General features: G+C 21.7%; 1 protein-coding gene across 1 annotated transcript in view; it reads right to left on the bottom strand.

Annotated features, from left to right (window-relative positions):
* Nucleotides 1–6,460: 6,460 nt before the first annotated feature.
* Nucleotides 6,461–15,033, bottom strand: part of Bma-unc-83 (uncharacterized protein) — a gene marked incomplete at both ends in the record, with an annotated part of 38,142 nt that continues 29,569 nt past the window's right edge. Inside the window, 11 exons of the mRNA XM_043081391.1 lie at nt 6,461–6,740; nt 7,110–7,291; nt 7,969–8,247; nt 8,521–8,862; nt 9,603–9,683; nt 10,135–10,293; nt 12,047–12,168; nt 12,838–13,048; nt 13,416–13,619; nt 14,178–14,336; nt 14,559–14,710. Coding sequence (XP_042937325.1) covers nt 6,461–6,740; nt 7,110–7,291; nt 7,969–8,247; nt 8,521–8,862; nt 9,603–9,683; nt 10,135–10,293; nt 12,047–12,168; nt 12,838–13,048; nt 13,416–13,619; nt 14,178–14,336; nt 14,559–14,710 — 2,171 coding nt within the window. The remainder of the gene's footprint in view (nt 6,741–7,109; nt 7,292–7,968; nt 8,248–8,520; nt 8,863–9,602; nt 9,684–10,134; nt 10,294–12,046; nt 12,169–12,837; nt 13,049–13,415; nt 13,620–14,177; nt 14,337–14,558; nt 14,711–15,033) is intronic.

Here is a 15,033-nt window from a genome sequence, read left to right as displayed (position 1 = left end):
TTTTAATTAAAAAAAATTACTCTTTACTCTTGGTTACTGGTATATATGAATTAATATAAATTATTTGTAGTAAGAAATATTATCATATCGAATTATTAATTTAATTCTTTCTTAATTTTATTACTTTTAATATTTACAGTAATAATTTTAAATGTTTACATTGAGTTATTAATTTCGAAAATTGAGTTATTGATTAATGTTTGTTAAAGTTGAATATTTAAGGATCTTATCAGAGAGAGAGAGAATGGAAATAGTGATAATCAATGATGTTCCAGCATGATAACGAGACATTTTTGATCGTCTGAAAAAAGAAGAAATATTCATGAATGAATGATTTGATTTCCGTATTCGATGCATTCGCTTCCGGATGAACGATTCATGGTTTTATTTTGGTGTATTTCCTTCCGGATGAACGATTTATGATTACATTACGGTGAATTATAAGAATGATAGATGCGTTGTAACAAATAATAATAAATGATTTTTTTCATATTGATATTATTGATGTGCTAAATAATTAGTAAATAATATAATAAATAAATAATTAGTAAATAATATAATAAATAAATAATTAGTAAATAATATAAGAAATAAATAAGGTAAACAACTAATTAATAAATAATAGTACTATATAGCAACTGAAATGATAAAAGATAACAAAAATGATAATAGAGGAGTGTTTGATCTATTTGAACTATTAAACATTCAAAAATTTCTCATATTTCATTAGTTTTAATTTATTTCAACTATTACAGTTGTTTACTATTTTGTTTACATTTTCTTTTACAAATAAATAAATCAAATTACTAAGCAAAGGATTGATTCTTTATTTCATTCATTGTTTTTAAATTGATATTGATTCGAGCAGTTGTTGATTGGTATATTGATCAATAGTGGTTTGAGCAGATGCTGATTAATTTAACAAATGTTGATTGGTTTATTGATTGATATTGATTAAGTAGACCGGTACGTTGATAGATATCGATTGAATAGATATTGATTAACTTAACAGATACTGATTGATATTGATTAATTTAACAGATCGATTGAAAATTTCCGATCAATATCATTTCCATCTTCTCATCATAATACACTAAGTTTTGTTGAATTTCATTTTTTTTTTTTTTTGAAGATTTGATGATAGAAAGAGACTAATACTGATTAAGCATTAAATTAGTTTAATAAAATGTAAACATTTTCAAATTTTCAAACGAATATTTGGAAACGTTTGTTAAGTACGTTTATTATTTGTGAAAGTACGATGAGCAAAACAGTTCATTACGATACGGATTTCACGTTAAGATTTCACGTTTGTTGGGTAAATTAAGATATTAGGGTAATTATAGGATGACAATAACAAATTTTATTTGTTTGTCAGATACATCAAAATATTTTATTTGTTTGTGGGGTAAATCGAAATATTTTATTTGTTTGTTGGGTAAATCAAAATATTTTGTTTGCCAGGTAAATCGAAATATTTTATTTGTTTGTTGGGTAAATCAAAATATAAATATTTCCCTAAATAAATATGTTATAGTAATTAAAATACTATTAGTGTAAAAGTTTTCTTTTTTTTTTTGCACTTAAATTATATATCTAATTCATATGCAAGTTCCTTTAATTTCAGTTATTTAAGTTATTTATTTAATTTTTGATGAAAAATTTTCAACATTCTAAAATATGTGATAAATCAATGGATGCAAATTTCTTCCATTTCAAAATTTATATTTAAATTACTCAATTAATCATAATTTCAAGCTCATAATCAAACTTATAAATAATTATGCAAATTAGCTCTGGTATTCATTGTCCATTTTAATGCTATAATTAATTCACACTCAAATTAAAATCTGAAAAGATTTTCAATCAGTCTGTCTGGTTGATCAATTTAATCGATCGATTGACCTCAGCAATACAATGAATATTTATTAAAATTTTTTTCAAAAAAAAAAAAAACAAAATAAAAGATAAAAATTAATTGTTATACTTTTTTATTCTTAATAAAGAGTAATTTGATTTTTTTGTACAAAATCATACTAAAATTTAAATGCTTTATAAATTATTTCAAAATAATAAACAACTATGAATTAATGCTTACCTATCATTTACCGCTAAAATTATATCAAATATTTTTAAGTTTGCGCATTTTGCCCTTTTTTCTAGAATGTAATTTAATTAATCTGATAATTTGATCCAATTAATTGATTTCTAATATTCCATTTATTTTAGTTATTTCATTCTTTCGTCTTTTTTTTATTTTCTCAATTTTGAATTTTAAGATTTTATAATGGATAGCTACTTTTTTTTTTTAGAAAATTGACTGGTAGAAGTAAAATTAATATAGAAAATGAAAAATTGAATAACATTTTTAATTTCAATCTTATGTCGATTAAAATAATAACAATTAATAATAGCAATAATAATAATAATAATAATAATAATAATAATAATAATAATAATAATAACAATAATAATAATAATAATAATAATAATAATAATAACAGTAATAATAATGGTAATGATGACAATAATTAATAATTGATAATAATAATAGTAAATACGCAAAAAAGTGTTATAACATTTCTCTTTGAGTTTCGTTTAAATAAAAAGAGAACTTTGCAAAATTTATGATTGAAATTTTAAAAAACGTATCAAATGTTCTGAAAAAATTGACTAATTTTCTTTACATTTGAAAACTTACACTAATTAACTAAAATAAACAAAGTTTAATTAATTAAATATACACTTAAATATATATAAAATATACTTAAGATGAAAATGCTAGAAAATGAAAATATTTCTATGCGACAATTCTTCTTTTCTCCCTGCACAAATACAATTTCTGTTTGGGCGGAAAAAGTTCATTTTCCTTTTGCGCTTGTCTTACAGTGTCAGAAGAAAAATATTTAATGTAATAATAAAGTTTGCAAAAAAGATAATTTCAAGAAATATTTGCGTCTATATATTAGGGGACAGAGAGCAATTGTCGCACTAATAGCTAAAAGCAAAAAAATGTTTTCTTCGACAATTCATTCTTTATTATTTGATCTTTCAGTTTATCTTATCACTGTTATCATCACTAATCACTGTTGATTATCAAGTTTTCGAGATTTTTCTCAATTTCACCTCTTTTTTCAGTTTATCATATCATAATCATTATCATCATTCAGTGGTAATTATCAAGTCTCCGAGACTTTCCTGTTTTTTGTTTTTTTTTTTCTTTACCTTATCATTTTTATCATCACTATCCTATGGTAATTATCATTTTATCGATTTTTCTCAATTCCTTTTAGTTCCTATCATTATACTTATCAATCTTATCATTACTATCATCACTATTCAATGGTTATTATCAAAATTTTTTAATACCTTTTCTTTTCTTTAGGTATGAATGACTAATTAATGAAAGGATTCACATATTGTAAATTAAAAGTTAACAAATCAGTTCAGAATCAAAAAAAAAAAGGAAAAAATGCGAAGGATTGATTAGCTTTTTCAAAAAAAACCTTTTTATCAAAATTAAAAACATTTTATCAAATTTATCAGGTTTTGTCTTTTTTTCTTTTGCTCAATGTCAAACTGTGAATGTATATCTTTCATCAAAATTTCATGATAACTTTATCATCATTTTATCACTACAATGAATTGCTATACTAAAATTTTCATCGTTTACATTTTATCATATTTGATTTATTATCATATAGACTGCGTATTGCTAAAGTTTAAAAAGTCCAAATCAAATTTTCATCGTACTTTTGAAGTGATAATAATCAAAACTATTCGACCATTATTAATTAAAAGATAAAATCTTTTACAATTATAAGATTATAACAATTGCGCAGAATTAATGAAATATCCAAATGTCACAACACATCACGAAATCAATATATCACTTCAAAATGTAATATATGTGCATTTAGCGCCGCTAAAATGAATTACTGAAATAATCCTAATAAAAAAAAGGCGGATTTGTCCACGCTCCAAATATTTATCGAAATGCGCCCATTATTCCATTCAATTAAATTGACAGTACGAATAAAGCGGATTTGTCCACGTTTCAAATACTTATCGAAATGCGCCCATTATTCCATTCAGTTAAATTGACAATATCAATAAATTGTAGTTACTTTATTCATATTTACATTATTTTACTTACTATATTTTTTGTGATAGTATCAAGTATAAAACAATAATCGAAGAATAATCAAATAAAACTTATAATTTACACACACTATCAATAGTTTGTATCACTTAATGCTTAATTAATTGTTCAGTGTTAATTAAAAATTACAGATTTGTGAAAATTTAATTAATGATAGCTAAATATTTTAACAGTTTTAAGTTCTCTAAATTTATCATTATATGATAAAGTATCAGTATTGATTATTGATAACTTCTTTGTCGTTAGAATATATCAATTTAGTGAAATATTCTCAAAGAATCAATTTTGCTTTTTTTTTGAAACAAACGATAATACTTTTTTTCTTGCTTAGCCATTATAGTTAAATAATAAAGAATCATTATGTATTTCAATCTTATTAATGAATACATTAATTTTTCTAAAATTTACCCTTCATTGTAAAATTTAAAAAATCAAATTCAAATTTAAAAAGTTTAATCAAATTACAGTGCAATTGAAAAAGGACATTTTATCAATTTAATGAAATATTCTCACAGAACCAATTTTGCTTTTCTTTTTTTTTTTTGCTTCAAAATTATATTTAAATAATAAAACATTGCTTTTATTTCAATCGTATTAATGAATATATTTTTAACTGTGATAAATTTGTGCTTTAATGTAAAATTTAAAAAATAAAATTCAGATTTAAAAAGTTTAATCATCTTATTGTACCATTGAAAGCGGACGTTCAAATCATTTATATCATTGAAACCATTCATGAAAAGAAAAAACAGATGAGAATTTAAAAGGGAAAAAAAAAGAAAAATAATAATTTGAAAATAAAATAAAAATAAAAAATCGTAAATATTTCGCATCGTTAGGGCATTTCGATAAATAAATGCAAATTAAATTGTAAATAAAATATTTTCTAATAAAATAAAAAAAAAAAAAAAAAATTTAATAAGATATATAATAAAATATAAAAATTTAATAATAAGATAAAGATAATTTATCTTTCTTAAAGAAATATAAATTACAGGTATGGGAGGAAATAGTGTAGTTTTAATTGTTATCTAAAAAATTTCATATATTTAAGTGATTAAAAAAATTTCAAAAAATGAAATTGAATTTCTCTCAATAACAAATATACCATCAACATAATATAGCACTAAATGCATTGTTTTGGACAATTACTATCGAAGTATAATATTATTTGAATTTCCCCGAATATTGATAAAAAGTTTAAAAGATTACTGATTAGAAATTTTTAGGAATAATTTATTGTTAATTAGTATTCTATTATTATTACTTTATCTCTGTTTAATAAAAAAAAGAAAAATAATTGATTGTAAATTACAAAAAAGTGATTAATTCATTTTTCAATATTCAAAATTTATTATAAATTGTTCCTAATATCCTATTGTGAAAGATTTTTGAAATTATTTCAAAAAAATAACAAAAATTTTTAAAAAACCTTTAGGGAATATTTATGCTAATAAAACATAATGATTAATGAACAATAAAAAAAAAAAAGGTAAAAAAAGGTAGATAATGAAGAAAAAAAAAATGCAGCTGCATTTAGGAGATCGCTTGGGAGTATTTTAAACAGCATATTTACATACTATTTTAAAATTGATCTAAAATTCAACTTTTTTTTTTCTTTTAAATTCATTTTAATTTATATACGCTCAGCGATCAATAATATTAACAATCAAATTTTTGGTAATAATAATAATAATAATAATAATAATAATAATAATAATAATAGAAATTGTAGCAGTGACAAATCATAAAGGTAATTGTTGATATATTGCCAATGAGGTTTATTTACAAAGGTAGAAAAGGAAGAAATGATATTTAGTGATATAAAATGATAACAAATTAATGCTTCATTAATTATCATTAATATATTTAGCCTGTAATTAATTTAATATTGAATGTTTTAAGTAATAAATTTGCATTTCTACTAATAGGCACTATGATGGCACCTTGTATAATGTATAATATAACGAATAACAATGATTACTTTAAAATGTATGATTATTAAATGATAAAACAATAATACCTCATATAAATGATTAAGTAAACAAGAAAAAAAAAAGGAAAAAAGAAAGTTACATTATTTAATCAAAATTAAATTTTATCATCTTTGTAAAATTTAATTTGATTAATTTAATTTGTTAAAAATATTTGAAAAAAAAAAAGAACATTTCATAACTACACATTTAATTTACACTAAAATTATTATTATGAAAAACAAAAAATTATTATTTTTCATAATCATTAGTAAATTTAATTAAAAAAAAAAAGGAAGAAAAAATTGAAATAGAAAAGGAATGATCAAAGAGGTGGTGGACCGTCAACGTAATCTAAATGTGGTCCCAATGTTGTTCGCCACGGTACAAGTGATGATGTAGTAAACCAAGCAGTAAATGCTACAATTGCAGCAACAATAAATAACAGTTTAATTGACCAATTAATATGAATAGCGCTTGCGCAATTATCCTGTCTCATTTGTATTGTTGTCATTTTTGTATCATTTTTTAAATGCATTCGTTTTCTACTACGTACCAATGTTGCTTTATCAACACTTCTTACATGACCCATTTCTTTTTCAAATCTATAAAAAAAAAAAAAAAAAATAATAATGATTTATTAAAGTAATTAATATAAGTTATACATAATGCATTATCAATATTTGTAATTGTAATATTTAAGAAAAATTTTGTAAAATTTCAATCAATTCAAAATTAATAAATCATTTAATCAAATTAATTAATTTTGTGGAAATTAATCATTAATTATTCATATAATTCACAATAATTTCAAGTTTAAATTATAACATTAATTAATAATTTAATCAAATTAATTAATTTTGTGAAAATAATCATTAAGCATTTATATTATTCATAACAATTTCAAGTTTAAATTTAATATTTCGTTTTTATTTTTTTAAAAAGAATGTATAGCAAATTATAATGTAGCAAACCTAGTTTTAAGTTGTATTAATGCATTAGAATATAATGCTAATTCAGAAGTGAAATCGATTGGCGGTGATTGTTGAGTGGAGGAACGATTATGAAGTGATGCTAAATTACAGCTCAGGTAATTACATACTGTTTCTAATCGATTCATTCGTTCCTGACATAATTCCAATTCGGAACATATCTGCTAAAAATGGAATATTTATAATAATTAAAATTATTTTCATCAATCAAAAAAAAAAAAAAAAAAAAAGGGAAAGAAGAAAAAAGAGAGAAAATAATTCAAAGTATAAATTATTCTTTTCTAAATATATCTATTAAAAATGAGAAACAACAATTCTAAGTATAAAAGAAAGAAGAAAAAAACAATGATTTAGAATAGTTCTATTAGACAAAATATAATTTAATACTCTAATAATATTATAATATACCCTTGAATAGCTTATAAATTACTTTCAATATTTAAATTTTATTAATAATAATAGTTGATCTAGGCAAATTTTATTATTAATAATAATTGATCTAAGTAAATTTTATTATTAATAATAATTTATGTAGGTAAATTTTATTAATAGTGATAATTGCATTTAAGTAATTAAACCAAGTAAATTTTATAAATAATAATAGTTGATCTAGGTAAATTTTATTATTAATAATAATTGATCTAGGTAAATTTTATTAATAGTGATAATTGCATTTAAGTAATTAAACCAAGTAAATTTTATAAATAATAATAGTTGATCTAGGTAAATTTTATTAATAATAATTGATCTAGGTAAAACTCAATGATACAATTTTTGGAAATAAAATTTAAAAAAATTTATAAATAAATAAGGATTAAAAATTATAATTTTAACAATTCACTTCAGAATTATCAGTTCCTTTTCGTAATTCTAATAAATCATTTTCAATTGTTCGCATCATCATTTGAATAATTCGTTGCGTTTCTGACCAATCATTCCATTTATCTCGAATTGCTTCAATTTGCGCCATTAATTGCTCTACTCGTTTCACTGCTTCCTTATAACCTTCACATAATGGTTCAAATTCTCTCAATAAACCTGATAAATCACCAGAAAATGAGTCTGAATTTAATAAACTTTGCAATTCCTCTTGCTCCTCCAATAATCGTTCATGAATATCCTTAAAAAAAATTTTTTTTCATTTTCAAAATATCTTTTTTTATTTTCTAAATAACAATAAAATAGTCATTTAATCAAATTAATAAAAAATATATTATAGCAAAATCTATTATTTAACAATTTTAAATAGTTGAAAAATATTTTTGAAATTTTTAATTTTTTTTATCATTGAATTATTTTTATTCAAAAAGAAAAAAAAGTGGTAATTATATAAGTCCTTTTTTTTTCAAATTTAAAAAGAAAAGAAAAAAGAAAAGAGGAACAAAAAAATTACGGTAAATATTTTAAGAGTGCTAACGATATCACTCAATGATCTAATCGATGATAATGTCGAGAGTGATGAATCGAGACCACTATCGTCATCGTGAATTAACTTCAACGAGGATGCAAATTTTTCAATTTTCGATAAAATTATAGGCAATGGTGATTGCTTGAGTAGTGTTGGAAGTGGAAATGATTGAATGCATTTATTTGTGTTACCATCATTTGTCATCAAAACATTTTTCAAATTACACTCTGAGTGATGTTGTAATTTTGATGAATTCAATAGTTTGCATTCAATTAATGGTATTGTCCTTGCTTTCACTAATTCCAATTTCTCATTAATATTGCTATTCTGAAAAAATATAAAAATTTTAATTCACATGAAAAAAAAAAAGTGCAAAAAGCAAAATTTTGTTTCGTTTTCTATTTCAAAAGAAAAAAAATTTTATCAATTTTATCAAAAAATTTTATCAGTTTGGAAAGATCAAATGTCAATTTAAATTACAAAAAAAAAGAGGGAAAATTGTAAGAGATTAATAATTCATTATAATCTATATGATATTAAGAATCAAACTGCTAATTAAAAAATTCCAGAAGGAAAAAAAAGAAAACATTTTAAAATTCTTTTCCAAAATTTTTACTCTTTTTTTTTTCCACTTTTTTCATCTGTAATTCATTTATTTTCTCCATTAATTAATAAAAATCAACACAAATTTATCACAAAAATGTTAGAAGGTAAGGTAAAATAAGGTAAGATAAGATAAAATAAATTAAAGTAATAAATATTTCACTAAATTGAAATGAAATTTGTTACAAGTATAGATGATTATAAAATTCATTCTGATTGATATTTGACAAAAGGTTGACAAATGAGAGAGAAGAAGGTAAGTTACCCAACCCTTTTATTCCATTTGCCCTCCCTTTTTACCCATTTACCCATTTCATTGATTATCAATCACCTAGCAACGACCTTTTTTGCCATCAACGAACTGTTACAGAGGAAATTCATTCAATTTCTGCTAATTACACTATAATCTATGAATTCTATTCATGAAATTCCTAAAACGAATTTCTATGACCAGAAGAACCAACCGGATCCTTTCGTATACATTTTCCGGTAACGGTAGCAATAGGTCGTGATGCTTTTTCTCGTATCGATGTTTTCTTTTCATTCTACAAATTGATTATATTATTAAACTAAACAAAAAAAAAAGATCAACAAAATAAAATTTTAAAAAAAAAAAAAAATTAAAAATAATAATATCAAAAAAAAAACGTTGAAAATAATTATATCAATATAAATAATCATATCACATTTGCATTCATATTATTATCGTATGTAATTATGAATACAAATTTGCAAAATTAATAATTGAATAAATTAAAAAATTTTTAAACTATCATAGATAATAGTAAAATTATTAGTATTAAAGTAAAATATTAGTTAGATAATTAGCATTATGCAAAAATTTTATCAGAATAATAATAAATTTTAAACAAAATGACTATTAATCATACATTTCAGTGATAATTTCTTGCAGAAAAAAAAGAGATATGAATTAATTAATTAATAAAAAGTAAAACTTATATTGAAAAAATTTATAATGAAAAGTAAATTACTTACAATGTTATAAGTTGAGTGATTCGATGAATATAATAAATCTGTGGAAAGTGATAAGTTCGAGTTATCAAATTGCATATGATAATCATCCTCAATTGTCAATACTGATATATCTTCTCGATCACTCATTTCATCCCAGTCATCTTCAGCTTTAGCTGGTGGCTTAAATACATTTACAAATTTAATTTATACAAAAATAAAATAATCTATTTGTTCATTTAAATATGATAAAAAAATATTTTTATCTGTTTGATCTATTTTTGTTATACAATATCGCTTTATAGTTACAAAAAAAAAAAGAGGAAAAATAACAATAAAAATTTGAAAAGACAATTAAAATAGAAAAAAAAAAAGATTAAACAAATGAGAGAAGAGAGAAAAATAAAAAGTAATTAATTAATATATATATTTGAGTAATAATAATCTAATTTATACGTTCCATTATTTTCATTTTTCTTTTCATCGGTCATTGTTTTATAAAATATAACAATTTGTAAAGATTATTAATAATTTTGTAAATTTTAAAAAATAAAGTTGAATTTAGTAGACTACTAATATTGATTAATTAATTTGAAACATTCAGAAACATGGAGAAATCAAATATTTTCAGTTTAATTCTTGCAAAATGCTGCAAATAAAACAAATTAAACTATTATTTCATAAGCAATTATTATTTATAAAATCTATTCGAAATCTCAAAAATGAAATTAAATTTATGTAATTTGAATAATTAGAATTTTTTTTTTTTTGGCATATGATATGATAGTAGTATATAAGTGATCAAAAAGAAAACTTAGAATGGCAAAATTTGATGAAAAGATTTTTCAAAACTATTTGATCAATTTTAATATGTTAAAACTGAAGTGAAACTTAATAGAATAATGATAAGAAAGAAAAGTAAAAAAAAATTTTTTCTTTTTTTTTGGACAGATTAATTTGAAATGAACATAGATAGAAATAGAACACAATAATTGATAATAATAATAACAATAATTAATAATAGTAATAAATAATAATTGCAATAATAATTATTCAGAATGATTGGTGATGAGAGATAGATTAACTGAAAGAAGAAGCATAACTATTAATTTTTCTAATATTACGATTATTATGATTATTAATCACTAATGTATCTATTAAATAATAATGAAACGCTACTTAAATACTTTAAAAAAAATACTTAAAATAATGCATTAATATTACGATTATTAATCATGAATGTATCTATTAGATAGTAATGAAGTGCTAATCAAGATGGCATACTGATATTACGATTATTAATCATGAATGTATCTATTAGATAGTAATGAAGTGCTAATCAAGATGGCATACTGATATTACGATTATTAATCATGAATGTATCTATTAGATAGTAATGAAGTGCTAATCAAGATGGTATACTGATATTACGATTATTAATCATGAATGTATCTATTAGATAGTAATGAAGTGCTAATCAAGATGGCATACTAATATTACGATTATTACGATTATTAATCATGAATGTATCTATTAGATAGTAATGAAGTGCTAATCAAGATGGCATACTAATATTACGATTATTACGATTATTAATCATGAATGTATCTATTAGATAGTAATGAAGTGCTAATCAAGATGGCATACTGATATTACGATTATTAATCATGAATGTATCTATTAGATAGTAATGAAGTGCTAATCAAGATGGCATACTGATATTACGATTATTACGATTATTAATCATGAATGTATCTATTAGATAGTAATGAAGTGCTAATTAAAATAAAATAAAAGTCAAAATTACATTTTCGCAAAATTATATAAATAACATTTCATGGCATTCAATTTTAATACACTAATTGACCTTAATTTAGTATAATACATATTGGCTCAAAATTTTATGATAATAATTTTACTGATATCAACTGATAACCTTGTAATCATCCCATTCATATGGTGGCGCATCACTCTGATCTGGACCTGTTGTGTCACTGTCACGACATAAGTTTGCACTCCAATGTGACACTGATGCACTGGGTGCTGAATGAATTGATACTGCAAAATATGCTCATTTAATCTTTATGTAAATGACAATTTTTAATTATATAAAATAATTTAAGATGATATAAGATATGTGATAAATTAACTTTTTTATTAACTTGAATTTTTAACAATTATTCCTTTATTTTTGTATACAAATATCAACTTTTAGTTATATAAAATAATTTAAAACGACAAAAATATATGATAATCCACTTTTTTTATTAACTTATAAATAAATTTTTAACAATTAATTGTTTATTTCTTATATAAATATCAACTTTAAGAATTTTTAACAATTATTTCCTTATTTTTAATATATAAATAACAATTTTTAATCATAGAAAATAATTTAAAATGATAAAATGTATGGCAATCCATCGTTTTTTTATTAACTTTTAATCAAATTTTTAACAATTAATTGTTTATTTTTTATACAAATATCAACTTTAAGAATTTTTAATATATAAATATCAATTTTTAATCATAGAAAATAATTTAAAATGATAAAATGTATGGCAATCCATCGTTTTTTTATTAACTTTTAATCAAATTTTTAACAATTATTTCTTACATTTTTAGGAAAAATAAGCTATTGGGCTTAATATTTTATTCAAAATTTTCATAATAATTAACTCATAAAATAATAAATTAAAAATGATAAAAAAAATAAGAAAAACAAACCATCCATACACATTCCAAGATGTTCACCATCAGACATTGAACGTGGAAGACGTCGAGCACGTAATTTACGTCGCGTCTGATGTTTACTACTACGAAATGCATTACCCAAATATTGTGCAGGTGGTAAACGAATTGAACCTAATGATGCGGTAGCACCATCAAGATGAGGTATTTCAGACCACGTCTGTGAACAAATACTATTTTCCACATCCTAAAATTATTATTATCAATTTGAAAATTTAAAAAATTTGTTTAAATAATTCATTTTTAAAATTTATATAAAGAAAAGAAAAGAAAAAGAAAATTAATTATTTCTAAAAATTTTATTATTGTATTAGAAAAGAAATAATTAAGCTAAAACAACAACAACAACAACAAAAGGTATTTGGAAGCGTAAAAAGGAAAACCTGAATGAATTCCAATGATGAGCATGAAAACTGAACTAGATAAAATAACCGGATCAGGAATAAATGATATAAATTAATAAACATTAAGATGAGTAGAAAACAATAAAAATATAAATCATTATCAAATGATATTAAAATCAAATCTAAATTTATCACAGTTCAAAAGTTAACCTGTTGTCCAAGTGCACTATTAGACATTTTTATCATTGATGGAAAACGGTCAGAAGCGCTAAGTCGTCCTTTGCGCCGTCTTTTCAACGATGATAATTTCATATCCAGAACAGATGATGGTGTGGTAGATTTATTTTCAATGATTGAATTATTAAGATCTGTTGGCAAATCATCGCTTTCCTCACTCGATGCATCACAAGAATGCTGTAATTAGTAAACAGTAATTATTCAATTATTTAATTAAAGTAAAGAAAAACAATTACAAAAATTCTGCAAACAGTAATTGTTCAATGAAATTAAAGTAAGAGCATATCAGCAGATCTTATCATTTATTATCATCACAGATAAGAAGCTATTTAAGCTTAAAAGATAATTGATAATGAGTTTTGCTATATTTAAATTCATGCCATTGCTATCATTTGCTCTTGTTTTAATTTAATAAATAATTGAGATATGAATTGCATTACTACTACTATTGCTATTATTATTAGTTGTATTATTACTATTATTATCATTATTATTATTAATTGTGTTATTACTATTATTATTATAATAATATTATTATTAATTGTGTTATTACTATTATTATTATATTAATATTATTATTTATTATGATTGTTATTTTTTTTTATAAATTCTTTAAAATCAATTTCATTAATCTAGTAGCAAAAATTTACAAATATATTAATTAAACGGAATTTAAACAGTAATGATTGAATTATTTAATTAAATTAAAACTAATACGGTAGCATATAAACAAACCTTATCATTATTATCATCACAGCTAAGAAGCCATTTACGCTTAAAAGATAACTGATAACGAGTTTTGCCATATTTAAATTCACGCCATTGAGTACCTTGTCGTTCAAATTCTTCCCATTTCGGATTACCATTTTCATCATCTAACATTGATAAGATTTCCTGTTAAATAAAATAATATTCATTTTTTTTCTTATAAATTTATAAATTCTAAAAAAGAAATAATAAAAAAATAAAAAATAAAAATAAAAAAGATATTTAGAAATAATATTAAACCTTAATATCAAAAAATAACATATTAAATAATATGCCATTATAAAATCTAAAAAAAAAAGAAATTATTTTTAATAAATATTGCATAAAAAAGATTTTTAGAAAAGAAACCTTAATATCACCATTAGCATCCATTTCAGGTTCCTCTTCCGTATTCACAATTAATGAATCGGTAAGCACATGCATATCTGTTGTTGGATAACCTAAATTACTAGTAGACCAACCTGATATTGGTACCCGTGTCATTTCTGTATCTGTTGCACCTATAATAATATAAATATTATTTTATAATTTTTCTTTATTTCTTTCCTTCATGTAATAGAATTTATAAATTTATTAGAAAAAGATTTATAATTTTATAAGCATTTATTTTAAAAAAAAGTAATTTTTCAGATTTTATTTTTAAAAAAAAGAAAAACCTATCTATAATGAATGATAGTAAAAATATTTATTTGATATTTTTATCGGTATATTTTAGTAGAGTTAATTTCAAATATTCAAGATTATAAATTGTTGATTAATTAACTGGTAAGAAATGCTGAAAATAGTGCTTGTAAATATTATAACTTAAATAATAGCCATTTAT

Source organism: Brugia malayi (genome assembly GCF_000002995.4).
Source record: "Brugia malayi strain FR3 genome assembly, contig: Bm_v4_Chr4_scaffold_001, whole genome shotgun sequence".
Taxonomy (NCBI): Eukaryota; Metazoa; Nematoda; class Chromadorea; order Rhabditida; family Onchocercidae; genus Brugia; species Brugia malayi.
Note: the sequence above shows the minus strand (reverse complement) of the source record. Positions and strands in the feature narration are given on the sequence as shown.